The sequence below is a fragment of the Pseudophryne corroboree genome, chromosome 1 (genome assembly GCF_028390025.1).
Source record: "Pseudophryne corroboree isolate aPseCor3 chromosome 1, aPseCor3.hap2, whole genome shotgun sequence".
NCBI classification, from domain to species: Eukaryota; Metazoa; Chordata; class Amphibia; order Anura; family Myobatrachidae; genus Pseudophryne; species Pseudophryne corroboree.
Genome location: NC_086444.1, coordinates 205,907,768 through 205,930,099, shown reverse-complemented (window position 1 = coordinate 205,930,099; position 22,332 = coordinate 205,907,768). Strand labels below are relative to the sequence as shown.

General features: G+C 47.0%; 1 protein-coding gene across 2 annotated transcripts in view; it reads left to right on the top strand.

Annotated features, from left to right (window-relative positions):
- ELL2 (elongation factor for RNA polymerase II 2) overlaps positions 1-22,332 on the top strand; it is a 103,983-nt gene that overhangs the window by 44,351 nt on the left and 37,300 nt on the right. The window contains exon 2 of one of the 2 annotated variants that reach the window (XM_063964043.1): positions 15,224-15,271. The exons of the other annotated variant lie outside the window; for it this stretch is intronic. Coding sequence (XP_063820113.1) covers positions 15,224-15,271 — 48 coding nt within the window. The remainder of the gene's footprint in view (positions 1-15,223; positions 15,272-22,332) is intronic. 2 annotated transcript variants of the gene reach the window in all.

The window sequence follows — 22,332 nt, the reverse complement described above, 5'->3', positions numbered from 1 at the left end:
GGGGCAATTACACATGGAAGGTATGATAGGGAGGCTTTGGACTAATCTTACAGGCCGGCCTCAGCTTCCCGTGGTGCGCCTTGGAACATCGGCTAATAACCCTGTCTCCAAGCACCAGGGTGTCTCTGCTGTGGTGGCTGCAGAGTGCTCATCTTCTAGAGGGCCGCAGATTCGGCATACAGGACTGGGTCCTGGTGACCACGGATGCCAGCCTTCGAGGCTGGGGGGCAGTCACACAGGGAAGAAACTTCCAAGGACTATGGTCGAGTCAGGAGACTTCCCTACACATAAACATTCTAGAACTAAGGGCCATTTACAATGCCCTAAGTCAGGCAAAACCCCTGCTTCTACACCAGCCGGTACTGATCCAGTCAGACAACATCACGGCGGTCGCCCATGTAAACCAACAGGGCGGCACAAGAAGCAGGATGGCAATGGCAGAAGCCACAAGGATTCTCCGATGGGCGGAAAATCACGTACTAGCACTGTCGGCAGTGTTCATTCCGGGAGTGGACAACTGGGAAGCAGACTTCCTCAGCAGGCACGACCTCCACCCGGGAGAGTGGGGACTTCATCCAGAAGTCTTCACACTGATTGTAAATCGCTGGGAACGGCCACAGGTGGACATGATGGCGTCCCGCCTAAACAAAAAACTAGAGAGATATTGCGCCAGGTCAAGGGACCCTCAGGCGATAGCGGTGGATGCTCTAGTGACACCGTGGGTGTACCAGTCAGTTTGTGTTCCCTCCTCTGCCTCTCATACCAAAGGTACTGAGAATAATAAGAAAACGAGGAGTAAGGACAATACTCGTGGTTCCGGATTGGCCAAGAAGAGCGTGGTACCCGGAACTTCAAGAGATGATCTCAGAGGACCCATGGCCTCTGCCGCTCAGACAGGACCGGCTGCAGCAGGGGCCCTGTCTGTTCCAAGACTTACCGCGGCTGCGTTTGACGGCATGGCGGTTGGACGCCGGATCCTAAAGGAAAAGGGCATTCCGGAGGATGTCATTCCTACGCTGATTAAAGCCAGGAAAGATGTAACTGTAAAACATTATCACCGCATATTGCGGAAATATGTTGCTTTGTGTGAGGCCAATAAGGCCCCAACAGAGGAATTTCAGCTGGGTCGATTTCTGCACTTCCTACAGTCAGGGGTGACTATGGGCCTAAAATTAGGCTCCATTAAGGTACAGATATCGGCTCTGTCGATTTTCTTCCAAAAAGAACTAGCTTCACTACCGGAAGTTCAGACATTTGTAAAAGGAGTGCTGCATATTCAGCCCCCTTTTGTGGCACCCTGGGATCTCAACGTGGTGTTGAGTTTCCTAAAATCACATTGGTTTGAGCCACTAAAGACCGTGGATCTAAAATATCTCACGTGGAAAGTGGTCATGTTATTGGCCTTGGCTTCGGCCAGGCGTGTATCAGAATTGGCGGCTTTGTCATTTAAAAGCCCTTATCTGATTTTCCATATGGATAGGGCTGAATTGAGGACTCGTCCCCAGTTTCTCCCTAAGGTGGTATCTGCTTTTCACTTGAACCAACCTATTGTAGTGCCTGCGGCTACTAGCGACTTGGAGGATTCCAAGTTACTGGACGTAGTCAGGGCCTTGAAAATTTATGTTTCCAGGACGGCTGGAGTCAGGAAAACTGACTCGCTATTTATCCTGTATGCACCCAACAAACTGGGTGCTCCTGCTTCTAAGCAAACTATTGCTCGCTGGATTTGTAGCACAATTCAGCTGGCGCATTCTGCGGCGGGACTGCCGCATCCTAAATCGGTTAAAGCCCATTCTACAAGGAAGGTGGGCTCATCTTGGGCGGCTGCCCGAGGGGTCTCGGCTTTACAACTTTGCCGAGCTGCTACTTGGTCAGGGGCAAACACGTTTGCAAAATTCTACAAATTTGATACCCTGGCTGAGGAGGACCTTGAGTTCTCTCATTCGGTGCTGCAGAGTCATCCGCACTCTCCCGCCCGTTTGGGAGCTTTGGTATAATCCTCATGGTCCTTTCGGAGTTCCCAGCATCCACTAGGACGTTAGAGAAAATAAGATTTTACTCACCGGTAAATCTATTTCTCGTAGTCCGTAGTGGATGCTGGGCGCCCATCCCAAGTGCGGATTGTCTGCAATACTTGTACATAGTTATTGTTCACTAAAGGGTTATTGTTATGAGCCATCTGTTGAGAGGCTCAGTTATGTTTCATACTGTTAACTGGATATGGTATCACGAGTTATACGGTGTGATTGGTGTGGCTGGTATGAGTCTTACCAGGGATTCAAAATCCTTCCTTATTGTCAGCTCTTCCGGGCACAGTATCCTAACTGAGGCTTGGAGGAGGGTCATGGTGGGAGGGGCCAGTGCACACCAGGTAATCTAAAAGCTTTCTTTTAGTTGTGCCCAGACTCCTGCGGAGCCGCTATTCCCCATGGTCCTTTCGGAGTTCCCAGCATCCACTACGGACTACGAGAAATAGATTTACCGGTGAGTAAAATCTTATTTTAATACAAGTGTAAATTATTTTAAAATCTAGATGGAAGTTCTGTTCTCTTGTACTAAGTAAACAGCTATGGTTTCCCTTTAATTTTATTCTTGAAATTTTTATTAACTTGAGCAAAAAGTGGTGCATGTGTTGGTACTTTGAATTTAGAATTTTTTTTTCTCCTAGATCTCATTAACAGACCACTGTTGTGTATCTTAACCACAATATGAAACTTGTACTAAAAATGGAATGAATGAGAAGGCTCTAAGCCAGTGGTTCCTAAACTCTGTCCTCACGGACCCCTAACAGTCCATGTTTTAAATGTATCCATTGCTAAGCACAGATGGTTAATCAAATTGACTAGTATCAATGAAGTCACCTGTGGCCAAACATGGATGTACTTAAAAACCTGGACCTCTAGGGGTCCTTGAGGACCGAGTTTGGGAACCACAGCTATAACAGTTTTATCTATTGCATTGTTCCCACATTTAGCCAGTTTCCTAGCACCTGTGTGAGAACCAGTCCTTATGCATTAACCATTGGCGCACATTTAAACAGGTTTGTGCAATAGTTTTCCATTACAAAGTAGTGTTACCTGATGCAGAAATGGACCAAAACACATAAGACTTCTATATGCAGCGGAGATTAACATAGTGGATCATTAACTGGGTGCTAGGAATGGGGGGGGGGGGGGGGGGGGGCTTAAAAAAAAAAGTTTAAACCAGTTTATGCACTAAGTTTAATGAGAAAAAATGAATCCGCTTATTATATTAATACTGTACTGTGAAACATGGCTATTTGTTGGAAACCTAGATCAACCATGTTTTAGTGATTTCTACCATTAACTATCCAAAGGTTATTAGGCTTTGATATGATTTCTTCTGCATCTTTCAATAAAACCTATATTTTCTGCTTATTCCTATTACATCTGAATATATGTAGAGGGACTAAACATATAAAAATATACACTTAGTACACTACATCTCAATAGGACTGAAGGTTACATCTTAGTCGCTACATCTCAATAGGACCCCCGCAACCGCCCCTCCCCTACCCAATCTGCAGCACCCGCCACTCTACCACCCGCAGCGCCTATGGACCCCACCCGTGTCAACCCCCCGCTCCTCCCCCACCCGCTGCGCCTCCCAACCCCCTACCCCACTTGCAGCACCCGTTCCTTACTCACCTGCAGCACCTCCGTAACCCTTCCCCCATCCATAACAGCCACGCACCCGCCCCTCTACCACCCGCAGCGCCTCCGGAACCCATCCCCCATTCATGGCCCCCACTTCTCCGCCACTCCCCCATCCGCAGTATCTACAGACTGCATCCGTGGCACCCCGCAACCACCCCTTCCCCCACCTACAGCACCTCTAGAACCCCTCCCCCAGGGACAGCACCTCCACACCCCCTCCTACATCTGCGGCCCCTTGCACCCGCCCCTCCTCCAACAGCAGCATCTACATACCCCCTCCCCAGCCACAGCACCTACTAGGTGATTCATTGTGCGATGTTCACGCTGTCGCAAGGGGCTACGGTCCCTTAACCATTGCAAACCCTTTGTCCGTGTAATATTTAACCACTTACAAAATTATGATTGTAGGTAATACTCCATATAATAAAAATATTGCACGCCCCAAGGATGTGCAAGGGTTAAAGGGGCGTAGCCCCTTGCGACGGTGTGAAGAGCGCCGTAGGGTGCACTGAATTGCCTAGTGTGTGTGTGTGTATAATATATTGTGGTTTAACTCGGCCAACCCTGTGGTGCTCTGTGCATGATACTTAAATGGTTTTGGTGTAGTGTTTCGTGAGTAGTTTGTAAACTCGTTGGCAAACCCCAAAGATTGTAAGCTTGCGAGCAGGTCCTTCCTACCTCTTACCCCTTTTGCACCTGCAGCATATAACACTGGTTATTGCACATGAACGTGCATAACCCGTGTTGCTGCTCTGTGTAAACGGGCAGAGTTGGAATAATCCGGGTCGAGTGACCTGGTATTCCAACTCGGGTAGTTTGCAGGGTTGAACACTGGTTCAACCCGGCAAACTGTTCAGTGTAAACGGAAGCCGGACCGCGTGACCTGGCTTTCCGTTTACACTCTATGGGGTCGATTCTATTCGGCAACTAATGAATAGCGCCGGGAATTAGCTCCCGACGCTATTCAATTCAGCAACTAATTACCTGCAATTGTCGGGAATTCTTCTATCATCCCCGGGGGATGAGAAGAGAAACCCGACAAAAGTGCTGCCTCGCGGCCGGCGCGAGGCTGATTCTGTCGGGAATCAGCCTCGCGCCGGGGAGTTAAGTCGGAGAATGCCCGTTCTCCCGACAATTCAACCTGTTTTGTCGGCGAGAACGGGCCATCGCCGACGTAACTAGTTGCTGAATTGAATAGCGTCGGGAGCTAATTCCCGGCGCTATTCATTAGTTGCCGAATAGAATCGACCCCTATGTGCGGGCGCTTGGCGATCATGTGATCGCCAAGCGCTGGCAACGTCACCAACCCGGCAATATGCCGGGCTGGTGACACCGGTCTAAAAGGGGGCTGACGCGGGTTGCAGCCGGGTAGCACCTGTGTCTGTGCTCCTGGCTGCGACCCGCTATATTGGTGTAAAAGCGGTATTAGTCTGTTTTTTACCCAGTTTTGTTCTGTTACTGTTCTAATTATAAAGCGCAACGGAATATGCCGCGCTATATGAAACTGTTAATAAATAAACAAGTCCCTTGCTGTTTGGTTATCCTGTACGATTTTGAAATGGTCTCAACCAAAAATTGTCAAGATAGAAACATGCCATTGTCACTGTTCCTGCTGTCCTGTCTTCTCAGACAAGCAAGCCAGCCATCTGAGTATGCTGCCTGAACTGGTCTTGAAAACTTATTAATGGGCAGTCTGTCTGCCAGTCCTTTATAGAGTTTGGTACCTGTTCTTAAGCAATCAACTTCTTCATGCATATTATAAGGTTTTAGCAGCTATTGACATTCAATTGTTCCAGAAAGCAGGAAGGCTGGTCCTCCTAATTGTTCAGTGATAAGTATTTATGGCCTCCAACAGGAAATAACAGCTGTGGGTTGTTTGTGTTTTTTTTTTTTTTACCACCTTGCTGAAGCTTTTCTAAAGTATAACTGCATTGGATGAGCTATAAAATATTTGGCTTAAGTGTGCATACCTGATTATTTAGCGTCTTTAATGAAAATATCAAACATGCTGCTGAAATAGGGAATCAAAACTAAGACGTTTAGAAAATGTTTCCTTTTATTTTACCTTAAGGTGTGTACACACGGTGAGATATTTTCTTATGATTTTGACTACACAGTCAAAATCTAAAGAAAAGTTAGTGCAGATCGCAAGGTGAAAAGTCACCTTGCGATGCCGATGCGCGGTCTGCATCGCAAGCCTAGATAGACTGTGCAGGCAAGTCAATTTTGACTCTTGTAGAAAAGAGTCAAAATTGACACTTAACCAAAAGTGCACAAAGTCAGTATCGCAAGCAGTCATTATGTGCTTGTGATACCGACCTAGTCCCTATCTCAGTGAGAATCGTGGTTAGCCCGAATCTCGCTTTATGCTGTCCATACACTTGTGCGATGCCCCGCGACGCGACATTGCGGGGCATCGCACCGGCAGTTCAGGTGCGAGCAAATTGCACCTGAACTGGCAAAGTGGTTACCATGCGATCGCATGGTAATCACGTGATGGGCATGTCACTGCCGAGTGGGAGCGGAGAGGCTGCTCCTGGCGGGTGCCTATCGCACATCGCAGTGCGATATATCTCGTGGGTTTAAAACCACATGTTATCGCACTGCGACGCGAGAAATATTATGTGCAGCACATAATATCTTGAGACGCGATATTTGACCGGCGTGCCCGCGCATCGCGTCTCAAGGTACCTAAAATGTGCATACAATCCTTCGATTTCTCCCACAGATGTGGTCGAAATCGAAGAATAGCACTGATTATCTCATAAGTGTATGGGCACCATTACACTGAGGGGTAGATTTAGTAAAGTTTCTAAAACAAAACAAACTGATCCTTTCTCCATGACATGTGAGAAAATGATATATTGAATCTGGTTGCTATAGGCAACATCAGCACACTTTTTTTATTTATTTTTTTTTTTATTGAAGCTTTAGTAAATCCATCCCTGAGTCTTAAGGGGGTTCACACTGAGAGACCCCTGCTTAATTTCTAAACAATCTGACTAGACTGCTTAGAAATTAAGCACGGATCTCTCCGAGTGTATGCCCCATTGCGATGCGTGGCCTCGCGTGTCACTATCGCCGGTTCTAGATTGCCCTGCAGGACAATCTAATTGCGCACTTCACCGCTGGGTGAAGTGAACGTTTCCCCTTACCCTCTCGCTCAGCACACATCTCTCCGTGTGTACCCACCTTTAAATGTTTCCTTTTCTGCTTGTTGCTGTATGTGTGCTTTGTGCACAAAAAAAAGCATAAGTAGCCTATACCGGTAATGGAATGGGGAGTTAATTGTTACTTTAAAGCTGTGCTACCATCTACTGAAATAAATCTATTAACCTGTCCCTCCCCCTATCCAGAGCCTTGGGAACTATGGCCCAAATTTATTAAAGTGGTGAGTGATGAAGTACCTACCAACCAACCAGCTCCTATCTGTCCTTTTTAAAACGTATCCTGTAACATGACAGTTAGGAAGCGGTTTGGCTGATATTTTATCACTCCACCTTATCACCTTTTTAAGGCTGCATACATGTGGGCCTATGTGCTATCATTTTTCCCAGAGTGGCTACTTTCCTGAGACCTGGGTGAGAATCTCAATGTGAGCCATAGCCAATCTAAGTTACTATCAATAGACTGACTACTGGTTGTGATTGGATCTCCAACTGAAATCTGCCCCTGATGCCCATTAAGTTGCTGAGCTGAATTTGCTGGTTCTATATTACAGAAGAGGTAGAGCCATAGAAGGAAATACCTGAACACATTTGATCACTTGTTAACCTTCAGGGTGGTGTGGTTCCCTGCCTTGGACATGCATGTGAAGGCAATGATTACCCTTTTGAGGGAGGAGGGGAGGGGTTATTATCTGACTGCGTGCTGTTTGTGATCCAATTGATTGTAGATTGGCTATTCTATACCAGGCGGCCATATTGACCACTTCCTGTCTTTAAAATAGTCTGGATATATGCAGGCGTGTACACATGGTGAGATTTATCTGTCCAATCTGTCTGGTGATAACAAAAATCTGGCAATGGATGAGAGCAAATGACAATCAACCATTTTCTCCCAAACACTGTAAAATGGATTAAAACTATTGATTTAACACATTTTCTCTGACGTCCTAGTGGATGCTGGGACTCCGTCAGGACCATGTGGAATAGCGGCTCCGCAGGAGACGGGGCACAAAAGTAAAAGCTTTAGGATCAGGTGGTGTGCACTGGCTCCTCCCCCTATGACCCTCCTCCAAGCCTCAGTTAGGTTTTTGTGCCCGTCCGAGCAGGGTGCAATCTAGGTGGCTCTCATAAAGAGCTGCTTAGAGTAAAAGTTTTGATAGGTTTCTTATTTTCAGTGAGTCCTGCTGGCAACAGGCTCACTGCAACGAGGGACCTAGGGGAGAAGAAGTGAACTCACCTGCGTGCAGGATGGATTTGCTTCTTAGGCTACTGGACACTAGCTCCAGAGGGACGATCACAGGTACAGCCTGGATGGGTCACCGGAGCCGCGCCGCCGACCCCCTTGCAGATGCCGAAGTAAGAAGAGGTCCAGAAACCGGCGGCTGAAGGCTTTTCAGTCTTCATGAGGTAGCGCACAGCACTGCAGCTGTGCGCCATTGCTCTCAGCACACTTCACACCAACGGTCACTGAGGGTGCAGGGCGCTGGGGGGGGCGCCCTGGGCAGCAATGTTAATACCTTTTCTGGCTAAAGAATACATCACATATAGTCCCTGAGGCTATATGGATGTATTTCACCCCTGCCAGGTCTCAGAAAAACCGGGAGAAGAGCCCGCCGGAATAGGGGGCGGGGCCTATCTCCTCGGCACACAGCGCCATTTTCCCTCACAGAACTGCTGGTGGGAAGGCTCCCAGGCTCTCCCCTGCACTGCACTACAGAAACAGGGTTAAAACAGAGAGGGGGGGCACTTATTTGGCGATATGATTATATATTAAGATGCTATAAGGGAAAACACTTATATAAAGGTTGTCCCTGTATAATTATAGCGTTTTGGTGTGTGCTGGCAAACTCTCCCTCTGTCTCCCCAAAGGGCTAGTGGGGTCCTGTCCTCTATCAGAGCATTCCCTGTGTGTGTGCTGTGTGTCGGTACGTGTGTGTCGACATGTATGAGGACGATGTTGGTGAGGAGGCGGAGCAATTGCCTGTAATGGTGATGTCACTCTCTAGGGAGTCGACACCGGAATGGATGGCTTATTTAAGGAATTACGTGATAATGTCAACACGCTTCAAGGTCGGTTGACGACATGAGACGGCCGGCAAACAAATTAGTACCTGTCCAGGCGTCTCAAACACCGTCAGGGGCTTTAAAACGCCCATTTACCTCAGTCGGTCGACATAGACACAGACACTGACTCCAGTGTCGACGGTGAAGAAACAAACGTATTTTCCTTTAGGGCCACACGTTACATGTTAAGGGCAATGAAGGAGGTGTTACATATTTCTGATACTACAAGTACCACAAAAAAGGGTATTATGTGGGTGTGAAAAAACTACATGTAGTTTTCCTGAATCAGATAAATTAAATGAAGTGTGTGATGATGCGTGGGTTTCCCCCGATAGAAAATTATTGGCGGTATACCCTTTCCCGCCAGAAGTTAGGGCGCGTTGGGAAACACCCCTTAGGGTGGATAAGGCGCTCACACGCTTATCAAAACAAGTGGCGTTACAGTCTCCAGATACGGCCGCCCTCAAGGAGCCAGCTGATAGGAGGCTGGAAAATATCCTAAAAAGTATATACACACATACTGGTGTTATACTGCGACCAGCTATCGCCTCAGCCTGGATGTGCAGCGCTGGGGTGGCTTGGTCGGATTCCCTGACTGAAAATATTGATACCCTTGACAGGGACAGTATTTTATTGACTATAGAGCACAGAGAGATATTTGCACTCTGGCATCAAGAGTAAGTGCGATGTCCATATCTGCCAGAAGATGTTTATGGACACGACAGTGGTCAGGTGATGCATATTCCAAACGGCACATGGAAGTATTGCCGTATAAAGGAGTTATTTGGGGTCGGTCCATCGGACCCGGTGGCCACGGCAACAGCTGGAAAATCCACCTTTTTTACCCTAAGTCACATCTCAGCAGAAAAAGACACCGTCTTTTCAGCCTCAGTCCTTTCGTCCCCATAAGGGCAGGCGGGCAAAAGGCCAGTCATATCTGCCCAGGGATAGAGGAAAGGGAAGAAGACTGCAGCAGGCAGCCCATTCCCAGGAACAGAAGCCTTCCACCGCTTCTGCCAAGTCCTCAGCATGACGCTGGGGCCGTACAGGACCCCTGGATCCTACAAGTAGTATCCCAGGGGTAAAGATTGGAAATTCGAGACGTCTCCCCCTCGCAGGTTCCTGAAGTCTGCTTTACCAACGTCTCCCTCCGACAGGGAGGCAGTATTGGAAACAATTCCCAAGCTGTATTCCCAGCAGGTGATAATCAAAGTACTCCTCCTACAACAAGGAAAGGGGTATTATTCCACACTATATTGTGGTACTGAAGCCAGACGGCTCGGTGAGACCTATTCTAAATCTGAAATATTTGAACACTTGCATACAAAGGTTCAAATCAAGATGGAGTCACTCAGAGCAGTGATAGCGAACCAGGAAAAAGGGACTATATGGTGTCCCGGGACATCAGGGATGCTTCCTCCATGTCCCAATTTGCCCTTCTCACTAAGGGTACCTCAGGTTCGTAGTACAGAACTGTCACTATCAGTTTCAGACGATGCCGGTTGGATTGTCCACGGCACCCCGGGTCTTTACCAAGGTAATGGCCGAAATGATTCTTCTTCAAAGAAAATGGACGATATCCTGATAAGGGCAAGGTCCAGAGAACAGTTGGAGGTCGGAGTAGCACTATCTCAAGTAGTTCTACGACAGCATGGGTGGATTCTAAATATTCCAAAACCGCAGCTGTTTCCGACGACAATTTGCTGTTCCTAGGGATGATTCTGGACACAGTCCAGAAAAGGGTGTTTCTCCCGGAGAAGAAAGCAAGGGAGTTATCCGAGCTAGTCAGGATCCTCCTAAAACCAGGAAAAGTGTCAGTGCATCATTGCACAAGGGTCCTGGGAAAAATGGTGGCTTCTTACGAAGCGATTCCATTCGGCAGATTTCACGCAAGACTTTTCAGTGGGATCTGCTGGAAAAATGGTCCGGATCGCATCTTCAGATGCATCAGCGGATAACCCTGTCTCCAAGGACAAGGGTGTTTCTTCTGCGGTGGCTGCAGAGTGCTCATCTACTAAAGGGCCGCAGATTCGGCATTCAGGACTGGGTCCTGGTGACCACGGATGCCAGCCAGAGAGACCGGGGAGCAGTCACACAGGGAAAAAATTTCCAGGGAGTGTGATCAAGTCTGGAGACTTCTCTCCACATAAAACAATGCTCTAAGCTTAGCAAGACCTCTGCTTCAAGGTCAGCCGGTATTGATCCAGTGGGACAACACCACGGCAGTCGCCCACGTAAACAGACAGGGCGGCACAAGAAGCAAGAGGGAAATGGCAGAAACTGCAAAGATTCTTCGCTGGGCGGAAAATCATGGGATAGCACTGTCAGCAGTGTTCATTCCGGGAGTGGACAACTGGGAAGCAGATTTCCTCAGCAGGCACGACCTCCACCCGGGAGAGTGGGGACTTCATCGGGAAGTCTTCCACATGATTGTAAACCGTTGGGAAAGACCAAAGGTGGACATGATGGCGTCCCGCCTGAACACAAGAGACCCTCAGGCAATAGCTGTGGACGTTCTGGTAACACAGTGGGTGTACCAGTCGGTGTATGTGTTCCCTCCTCTGCTTATCATACCCAAGGTACTGAGAATTATAAGACGTAGAGGAGTAAGAACTATACTCGTGGCTCCGGATTGGCCAAGAAGGACTTGGTACCCGGAACTTCAAGAAATGCTCACAGAGGACTCATGGCCTCTGCCGCTAAGAAGGGACTTGCTTCAGCAAGTACCATGTCTGTTCCAAGACTTACCGCGGCTGCGTTTGACGGCATGGCGGTGGAACGCCGGATCCTAAGGGAAAAAGGCATTCCGGAAGAGGTCATTCCTACCCTGGTTAAAGCCAGGAAGGAGGTGACCGCACAACATTATCACCACATGTGGCGAAAATATGTTGCGTGGTGTGAGGCCTGGAAGGCCCCACGAAGAAATTTCAACTCTGTCGATTCCTGCATTTCCTGCAAACAGGAGTGTCTATGGGCCTCAAATTGGGGTCCATTAAGGTTCAAATTTCGGCCCTGTCAATTTTCTTCCAAAAAGAATTGGCTTCATTTCCTGAAGTCCAGAAGTTTGTCAAGGGAGTACTGCATATACAACCCCCTTTTGTGCCTCCAGTGGCACTGTGGGATCTCAACGTAGTTCTGGGATTCCTCAAATCACATTTTAAACCGCTCAAATCTGTGGATTTGAAATATCTCACATGAAAAGTGACCATGCGGGTGGCCCTGGCCTCGGCCAGGCGAGTGTCAGAATTGGTGGCTTTGTCTCACAAAAGCCCATATCTGATTGTCCATTCGGACAGGGCAGAGCTGCGGACTCGTCCCCAGTTTCTCCCTAAGGTGGTGTCAGCGTTTCACCTGAACCAGTTTATTGTGGTACCTGCGGCTATTAGGGACTTGGAGGACTCCAAGTTGCTAGATGTTGTCAGGGCCCTGAAAATATAGGTTTCCAGTACGGCTGGAGTCAGGAAAACTGACTTGCTGTTATCCTGTATGCACCCAACAAACTGGGTGCTCTTGCTTCTAAGCAGACGATTGCTAGTTGGATGTGTAGTACAATTCAGCTTGCACATTCTGTGGCAGGCCTGCCACAGCCAAAATATGTAAATGCCCATTTCACAAGGAAGGTGGGCTCATCTTGGGCGGCTGCCCGAGGGGTCTCGGCTTTACAACTTTGCTGCTACTTGGTCAGGAGCAAACACGTTTGCAAAATTCTACAAATTTGATACCCTGGCTGAGGAGGACCTGGAGTTCTCTCATTCGGTGCTGCAGAGTCATCCGCACTCTCCTGCCCGTTTGGGAGCTTTGGTATAATCCCCATGGTCCTGACGGAGTCCCAGCATCCACTAGGACGTCAGAGAAAATAAGAATTTACTTACCGATAATTCTATTTCTCGTAGTCCGTAGTGGATGCTGGGCGCCCATCCCAAGTGCGGATTGTCTGCAATACTTGTACATAGTTATTGTTACAAAAATCGGGTTATTATTGTTGTGAGCCATCTTTTCAGAGGCTCCGCTGTTATCATGCTGTTAACTGGGTTCAGATCACAGGTTGTACAGTGTGATTGGTGTGGCTGGTATGAGTCTTACCCGGAATTCAAAATCCTTCCTTATTGTGTACGCTCGTCCGGGCACAGTATCCTAACTGAGGCTTGGAGGAGGGTCATAGGGGGAGGAGCCAGTGCACACCACCTGATCCTAAAGCTTTTACTTTTGTGCCCTGTCTCCTGCGGAGCCGCTATTCCCCATGGTCCTGACGGAGTCCCAGCATCCACTACGGACTACGAGAAATAGAATTATCGGTAAGTAAATTCTTATTTTTCCAAACAAACTGATTTAACCTATTTGTTTGAACAACCATTGTCTATTTTCCAGTGGTTGGGAGCAAATGGTCTATTGTCATTTGCTCTCATCCATTACCAGATTTTTGTTCTCACCAGACAGATTGGACAGATAAATCTCACCATGTGTACACACCTCACGTTTTTCAGTGAAGGTATCTCCTAGCAGGCTCATCCTACTTGTATATCAAGTTTTTTACAAGTGACTAGTAATTAGTTAATGTGACGCATGGCGTTCTGTTGATGGGTTCAATTGAGAGAAATCCTTAACTTCCCAAAGATGTACAGACTTGCCAACTGATGTTGTATGCTAGAAATCATTTTTTTTACAGCTGCTAAAATGTTGGAACGCAATTATGAGTTAACTTGCTGTATTTAGAGGTAATTGAGTATGTCACTTGTCTGTACTACATCCCTATAATATTGTGGGTGTTTTGCCTGTCTGTATCTTGTCAAAGAGTGGCTATCTCCAGCGCAACAGAAAACCTCCCATATTTACTAAGTTAATACTGAATAACTGCCCAGTGAGAGATGTGATTAGCACTCTTTGGGAATATTTACCCACCAGTATAAAGCTGCATAGATCACACTGCTCCCCCCACCCAAACTATATTTTATTGAAGATTGACATACAGTATTACCCAATCTAGGGATGTCGTCATAACAGTAGTCATTTGTAATATACAATAGCAATTTGAGTAAAATTGTCAAAATCACAAAAAAACGAGACACCAGAAATATTTAAACTTCAAAAATAAATAAAGGAAAAGTTTAAAAGTATCTGTTCTCTAGCACTAGAGAGGTGAGATACTTTAAAAACATTTTCAATGTGATATTCTACAGCTCTCCATTGGTGGGTAAATATTGTTCAGAGTTCTGCCCTTGTAAATATTGTCTCGCACTGGACCAATATTTGGCTAGATACAGAGTTTGTTTTTGTGCTGGAGATGCCCCATTTCTTCTAATATATTAATATATACAACATGTTCAAAGTTTTTTTGTTTTTTTTTGGGGGGTGAAGCTAGGATTTTCATCTCTAGCTGCAACATTTACGTGGTTACCCCAGTCTCTCTTATATATTGTGTGCTCATCCAGTTAAAGGAGTATTTGTTTACCAAGGCTTCCACTTGTCCTGTTCTTCCCACTGTAAACATTGTACACCACATTGTTAATTCCCATACATGAGCAGATTAAGAACTAATCTGTATAACATCTACCCATTAGTGACCAAACTAGTCATTGCAGATCCTAGGGAGATGAAGTACAGTAGGTGCAAAGTGACCATCAGTTACTGGTGTCTGTAGTCTCCCTTCAGATGCCGGTCCCTTACATGTGTGCACCAGTTATAAACCTAGGTTTTAGACTCCTTATGTAACCTGAAAATAGGAAAGTACATCTTGTAATTACACTGTGTGTGTGTGATGGGGGTTGGTGTTTTTTTTTTTTTTCCTTCTTTTTTTTCCTTCCCCACCCCCTTTGTTTTGCAGTCTTGAAGTCAACCCCCCCCCCCACTGCTTTGTAAACCACCAGGTCTTTTAATAAAACTGAATTCACTTCAGTGTGGTTAGTTTAATGTGGGAACAATTGCTCTTTTGTGTTTTCTGTTCCAGCCACTCTGTTTAGTACTTAGCCTGGTGTCTAGTCACAGCAGTGGGCATGAGTGTGCATGGCACACTTCTACTTCCATATTATATGTACACAGATGTGTACCCCTAGACTTGTAGAGAGCAACATTTTACACCACCTTTTTAAATATTGCGATGTAAATTGCTTCTAACCAACCACTCCTAGTTTGTGTGCTCCCTTATCCAGATGAGCAAAGGACTTTTTTTTTTTTTTTTTTTAATTTAAATTTAATGTAATTTTAAAATAAAAAATTAGCTTTATTTTGAGTGACTGAAAAACTTGTGGGGATTTTTGTTAAACAGATTTGCATTATGATATAATATGTATATTTCTTTTTTTTTTTTTTTCCTTGTAGAATTCAATACCTGCGCGACCATCCATTCAATTTCAGGGACTCCAAGGAGTAAGTACATCAATGACTTACCAGTTCTTGTTCTATGGGCTCTTTAGGGCAATAGCATATGTAGAAATCTGTAACTTTTACTAACTGGTTGCTCACATACCAGTTTTAGGAGTCCCCTTTGTCTTGACAGCATGGTATTTAATTTATTTTAGATTAGTATTATATTGAACTACAAGGTGCATATTCAGTTAGCCATGGGTTGACTTGGGAGTCGCCTGGTATGTTCTTCCTGGTAATGTCTGAAGCTCTTCAGTTGGAGATCATGCAGCCCCAAGGCAGTAGTTGATGCTTATTTTTGGTCGCACCCCCTGGATGTGGAGCAGAAATCAGTGTTAATTGCTGCCTCGACACTGCTCGTGGGTCTGTAACTGAAAAGCTATGGGTGACTCAACCAGTGGCTAATTGAATTTGCCCCCTAATGTTAGTTTATGTCCACCATATCTTGTTTTCTTTATTTCATTCCTGAAAGACAAACTTCCTGTCTTTTGGCTATAAAACCCAGAAGGGGGTATATCTGAGGCTAGAGTTCCAGATATATATCCCCACACGCAACATGCACACTTTCCAATACAAGAACAGCTGGAACAATTCCTGACCTTCTGAGGCAGGAAGGGACTCTGTCTCATGCTGCACCCCATTTCCACAGTCTGTTCGGAAAGTACATGTACTATGTAAATGTTAGTAATCCCATTATATAACAGGAAAAAAGTAAGATGTTGCTCCTGCCTTAACCTGTATCTCAGACAAACAGTGGACTCTTGTCACTGCAAATAAGTGATGGGACCAAAGGTCAAAACATTATTCTGCTGGTTGCAAACAACATATATATATTTTTTTTGTTTTGTTTTTTTAGATATATATTTAACAAAACAGTCATGGTTACCAGCCACACATCAATGAGGGAGACGTAATTGCTTTGGGTGCTGCAATAATTAATGGTCCTCAGACAGCAATTCAGTAGTCTTGGCACCCAATAATTATCGCACTCGTCATGCCTGGAAACATCCAGTTTAGTTGCGTGTATTGGCTGGACCTGTCCAAAGTCCTGGTCAGAGCACCCAAACTACCAAACAGTGACTCTTAGCACATTTTTGCTTGCTGCCTCTGGAAGCTGCGAGCAGAGATGTGGGTGCCTGCAGCATTCATTGACTTACTCCGTCGGGTACTCACCCCACATGTGTAAAGTTATGTTGGTCACATTGCTTATATACTTTATTACTAGACAGATGTTGTACATGATTTATAACGTGTTTCTAATAGTGGAAGTCTAGCAAGTCTTGTTTTGTTTGCTTCTGAGTAACCATATGTGTTTGAGAGGCCTGGCCATTTATTCGCTTTGCAGTAGTTTAAGGGCCCCGTACATTAGAATGATAATGCCTGATTTCAGCCCAATTTGGGCCGATATATTGGGTGAAATCGGGCATTTTCGTTGTGCTTTACATCCGATCCGCGTTCCTGTGAGCATCGGATCACCCTAGATCCGACATATCACGAGTGCTGCACTCGTGATAAGTCGGGTCCCGCAGGAATCGAATAAGATACATTCTATGCGGTCCTTTTGCATACGATGTATCTCTTACGATCCTGCCGCCCGGGAGGCTGCTGGGAGGTTGAAGGGAAATCTTAGACGACATGACAGTCTGTCATGTCGTATAAGTGTACGGGGCCCTTAAGACTTTGATCATCTGTTATTTTGGGCAGAAATGCAGATAAACTTCTTGACACGCCCTTGGAGTGGCGTTAGGCATGGGATGTCGGCGGCCAGGATCCCAGCCTCTAGAATGCTGGCAGGAGGGCAAGCGCAACGAAGTCCCTTGCAGGCTCACCACAGTTTCTTCTCCCACTCTATGGGTGTTGTGGACACCCACGAGTGAGAATAGCCCGTTAACCGGGATTCAGGCTGGCGGCATGGTCAGTGGTCGGATTCCGGTGTCTGTATCCTGACCGCCGGGATCCCAACTACCGGCAATGTAATTACATCCCGCGGTGTTGAGACTGAATAGTATTGCTAGTTATTTGATAATGTGAGCTGTCTTTCATTGTATGTCTTTGTAAAATTTTATTTTGTGAATGAAATGCACCTGTTATGGGGCAGTTATAGCTGCCTTTACTTACCTTACAGTGCGGCAATCACGTGCCGTGTGGTTTTTCTAGAAGACACTATGCCATTTTGAATGATTCTGTGGTTAAAGGACAGTTGGATTTTTATTCCGGGCACAAGAGGTTTTCTGTAACATGAACTGGTTTCTCCTCTTCCCCATGCATAGGCTGAAGTGTGATGTGTCCATGTTTGTGGAGTGCCTAATTGAGGTGTTGCAGAGTGAAAGGCTGCCAGACTCCCAGCTGGGGGCAAATCTGTCCACTAAGCCTTTATTAGCTAAAGTAATTGGAGCAAATCATTTCAGCTATTTAAATACTAACTTGCAAACATAATTAATGTTTCTCTTACGTCCTAGAGGATGCTGGGGACTCCGTAAGGACCATGGGGAATAGACTGGCTCCGCAGGAGACATGGGCACCAAAAAACTTTTAGCTATGGGTGTGCACTGGCTCCTCCCTCCATGCCCCTCCTCCAGACCTCAGTTTGATACTGTGCCCAGAGGAGACTGGGTGCATTACAGGGAGCTCTCCTGAGTTTCCTGAAAGAATTTTGTTAGGTTTTTTTATTTTCAGGGAGCCTGTGTGGGGTGTCGGTACGCGTGTGTCGGCATCTTGAAGCGGAAGGCTCTTCTAGGGAGGAGGTGGAGCAAATGTGTGTCTCCGTCGGCAACGTCGACATCTGACTGGGTGGATATGTGGAATGTTTTAAATGCAAATTTATTACACAAGAGGTTGGACAAAGCAGATTCCAGGGAATGTACAGGGAGTCTAGCCCTGCCTTTTACTATGTCGCAGAGACCTTCTGGGTCTCAAAAGCGCCCACTATCCGAAGTTGTAGACACGGATACCGACACGGATTCTGACTCCAGTGTCGACTATGATGATGCGAAGTTGCAGCCAAGATTGGCTGAAAGTATTCATTATATGATTATTGCAATAAAAGAGGTGTTGCATATCACAGATGACCCCTCTGTCCCTGACACGAGGGTGCGCATGTATAAGGAAAAGAAACCTGAGGTAACCTTTCCATATCTCATGAGCTGAACGAGTTATTTGAAAAGGCTTGGGAATCTCCAGACAAAAAACTGCAGATTCCCAAAAGGATTCTTATGGCGTATCCTTTACCGGCTGAGGACAGGATACGGTGGGAATCCTCCCCAAGGGTGGATAAAGCGTTGACACGCTTATCCAAAAAGATTGCGCTGCCATCTCAAGATACTGCAACCTTCAAGGATCCTGCTGATCGCAGGCAGGAGACTACCTTGAAGTCAATTTACACACATACTGGTACATTACTCAGACCGGCGATAGCGTCGGCTTGGGTTTGTAGCGCTGTAGCAGCGTGGACAGATACCTTACCTTATCTGCTGATATAGATACGCTGGATAAGGAAACCATTTTATTGACCCTAGGTCATATTAAGGATGCTGTCCTATATATTAGATGCTCAGAGAGACGTTGGCCTACTGGGTTCCAGAGCCAACGCTATGGCGATTTCTGCTAGACGAGCCCTATGGACCCGACAATGGACGGGCGATGCCGACTCGAAGAGGCATATGGAGGTTTTGCCTTACAAGGGTGAGGAATTGTTTGGGGAGGGTCTTGCAGACCTAGTTTACACAGCTACTGCGGGTAAATCAACTTTTTTGCCTTATGTTTCCTCACAGCCTAAGAAAACGCCACATTTTCAGATGCAGTCCTTTCGGTCGCATAAACCCAAGAGTACGGGGATCTTCCTTTCTTGCCAGAGGTAAGGGCAGGGGGAAAAAGCTGCCAACCACAGCTAGTTCCCAGGAGCAGAAGTCTTCCCCGGCATCTACAAAATCCACCGCATGACGCTGGGGCTCCGCTGAGGGAGTCCGCCCCATTGGGGGCACGTCTTCGAGTTTTGAGCCACGTCTAGGTTCACTCACAGGTGGATCCCTGGGCAATAGAAATTTTTTCCCAGGGTTACAAGCTGAAATTCGAAGAGGTGCCTCCTCGCCGGTTTTTCAAATCGGCCCTACCGGCTTCTTCCCCAGAGAGGGAGGGAGTTTTTTTAAATGCAATTCAAAAATTGTCTTCAACAAGTGGTGGTCAAAGTTCCCCTGCTTCAGCAGGGGATGGGGTATTACTCAACCCTGTTTGTGGTCCCGAAGCCGGACGGTTCGGTCAGACCCATTTTAAATTTAAAATCCTTAATCCTATACTTAAAAAGGTTCAAGTTCAAGATGGAATCGCTCAGAGCAGTCATCGCCAGTCTGGAAGGGGGGAGATTATATGGTGTCCCTGGACATAAAGGATGCGTACCTTCATGTCCCCGTATGTCCGCCACATCAGGCGTTCCTGAGATTTGCTGTACAGGATTGTCCTTACCAATTTCAGACGTTGCCGTTTGGGCTTTCCATGGCCCCGAGGATTTTCACCAAGGTAATGGCGGAATTGATTGTGCTTCTGCGCAAGCAGGGTGTCACAATTATCCCGTACTTGGACGATCTCCTAATAAAAGCGAGATCAAGAGAGCAGTTGCTGAACAGCGTATCACTTTCCCTGAGGGTGTTGCAGTAGCACGGCTGGATTCTCAATATCCCGAAGTCGCAGTTGGTTCTGACGACCTGTTTGCCTTTCTTAGGCATGATTCTGGATACAGACCAGAAAAGGGTTTATCTCCTGATGGAAAAAGCCTAAGAACTCATGAATTTGGTCAGGGACCTCTTAAAGCCAAAAAGAGTGTAGGTGCATCACTGCACTCGAGTTCTGGGAAAGATGGTGGCGTCTTACGAGACCATTCCATTCGGCGGGTTCCATGCAAGGACTTCAGTGGGACCTTCTGGACAAGTGGTCCGGGTCACATCTACAGATTCATCAGATGATCAGCCTGTCCCCCAGGGCCAGAATATCTCTCCTGTGGTGGCTGCAGAGTGCTCACCTTCTAGAGGGTCGCAGGTTCGGCATTCAGGACTGGGTTCTGGTGACAACGGACGTGAGCCTCCGAGGTTGGGGAGCAGTCACACAGGGAAGAAACTTCCAAGGTCTCTGGTCAAGCCAGGAGGCTTGTCTTCACATCAACGTACTGGAATTAAGGGCCATATACAACGGCCTTCGTCAAGCGGAGAATTTGCTTTGCGACCTACCGGTTCTGATTCAGTCAGACAACATCACCGCAGTGGCTCATGTAAACCGCCAAGGCGGAACAAAGAGCAGAGTGGCAATGGCAGAAGCCACCAGGATTCTTCGCTGGGCGGAAAATCATGTAAGCGCTCTGACAGCAGTCTTCATTCTGGGAGTGGACAGCTGGGGAGCAGACTTCCTCAGCAGACACGATCTACATCCAGGAGAGTGGGGACTTCATCAGGAAGTCTTCGCAGAGATTGCAAGTCAGTGGGGACTGCCTCAGATAGACATGATGGCGTCACACCTCAACAAGAATCTACAGAGGTATTGCGCCAGGTCAAGGGACCCTCAGGCGGTAGCAGTGGACGCCCTGGTGACACCGTGGGTGTTCCAGTCGGTCTATGTGTTTCCGCCTCTTTCTCTCATCTCCAAGATATTGAGAATCATAAGATGAAGAGGAGTACAGACAATTCTCATTGTTCCAGATTGGCCTCGAAGGGCCTGGTATCCGGATCTGCAGGAAATGCTCACAGAGGATCCGTGGCCTCTTCCTCTGAGAGGACCTGTTGCAACAGGGGCCCTGTCTGTTTCAAGACTTACCGCGGCTGCGATTGACGGCATGGTGGTTGAACGCCGGATCCTAGCGGAAAAGGGCATTCCGGATGAGGTCATTCCTACTCTGATAAAGGCTAGGAAGGACGTGACAGCAAAACATTATCACCGTATATGGCGGAAGTATGTATCTTGGTGTGAGTCCAGGAATGCTCCTCCGGAAGAATTCCATCTGGGCCGTTTCCTTCACTTCCTACAGACTGGAGTGAATTTGGGCCTAAAATTAGGCTCCATTAAGGTTCAGATTTCAGCCCTATCCATTTTCTTTCAGAAGGAATTGGCTTCTCTTCCAGAAGTACAGACTTTTGTGAAGGGAGTGCTGCATATCCAGCCTCCTTTTGTACCCTCCAGTGGCACCCTGGGACCTTAACGTGGTGTTGCGGTTCCTTAAGTCTCACTGGTTTGAGCCTCTTAAAACTGTGGAATTAAGGTATCTCACTTGGAAAGTGGTCATGTTGTTGGCCTTGGCATCGGCAAGGCGAGTGTCGGAATTGGCGGCTTTATCTCACAAAAGCCCCTATCTGGTTTTCCATGTGGATAGAGCGGAGTTGCGGACTCGTCCTCCATTTTTGCCCAAGGTGATTTCATCTTTTCATATGAACCAACCTATTGTGGTGCCTGTGGCTACGCGGGACTTGGAGGATTCAGAGTCCCTTGATGTGGTCGGGGCATTTAAAATTTATGTGGCCAGAATGGCTCGGATTAGGAAAACAGAGGCACTGTTTGTCCTGTATGCAGCCAACAAGGTTGGCGCTCCTGCTTCTAAGCAGACTATTGCTCGCTGGATCTGTAACACGATTCAGCAGGCTCATTCTACGGCTGGATTGCCGTTACCAAATTCTGTAAAGGCCCATTCCACTAGGAAGGTGGGCTCTTCTTGGGCGGCTGCCCGAGGTGTCTAGGCATTACAGCTTTGCCGAGCAGCGACTTGGTCGGGTTGAAACACCTTTGCAAAGTTCTACAAGTTTGATACGCTGGTTGATGAGGACCTCATGTTTGCTCAATCGGTGCTGCAGAGTCATCTGCACTCTCCCGCCCGTTTTGGAGCTTTGGTATAATACCCATCAGTGGCGGATCCAGGGGGGGGGGCACGCGTGCCCGTGCCCCCCCTGTCATGTCTGGCACTTTAATCAAACGACAACACAGCAGTCCCATTTAAAGAGAAGCGGCAGCGCAGACCGCGCCCGCCGCGATGAAGGGTCTCGTAGCGGCAGCAGCACTAATGAGTCAGACTGACTCATTACATTGCGCTGCAG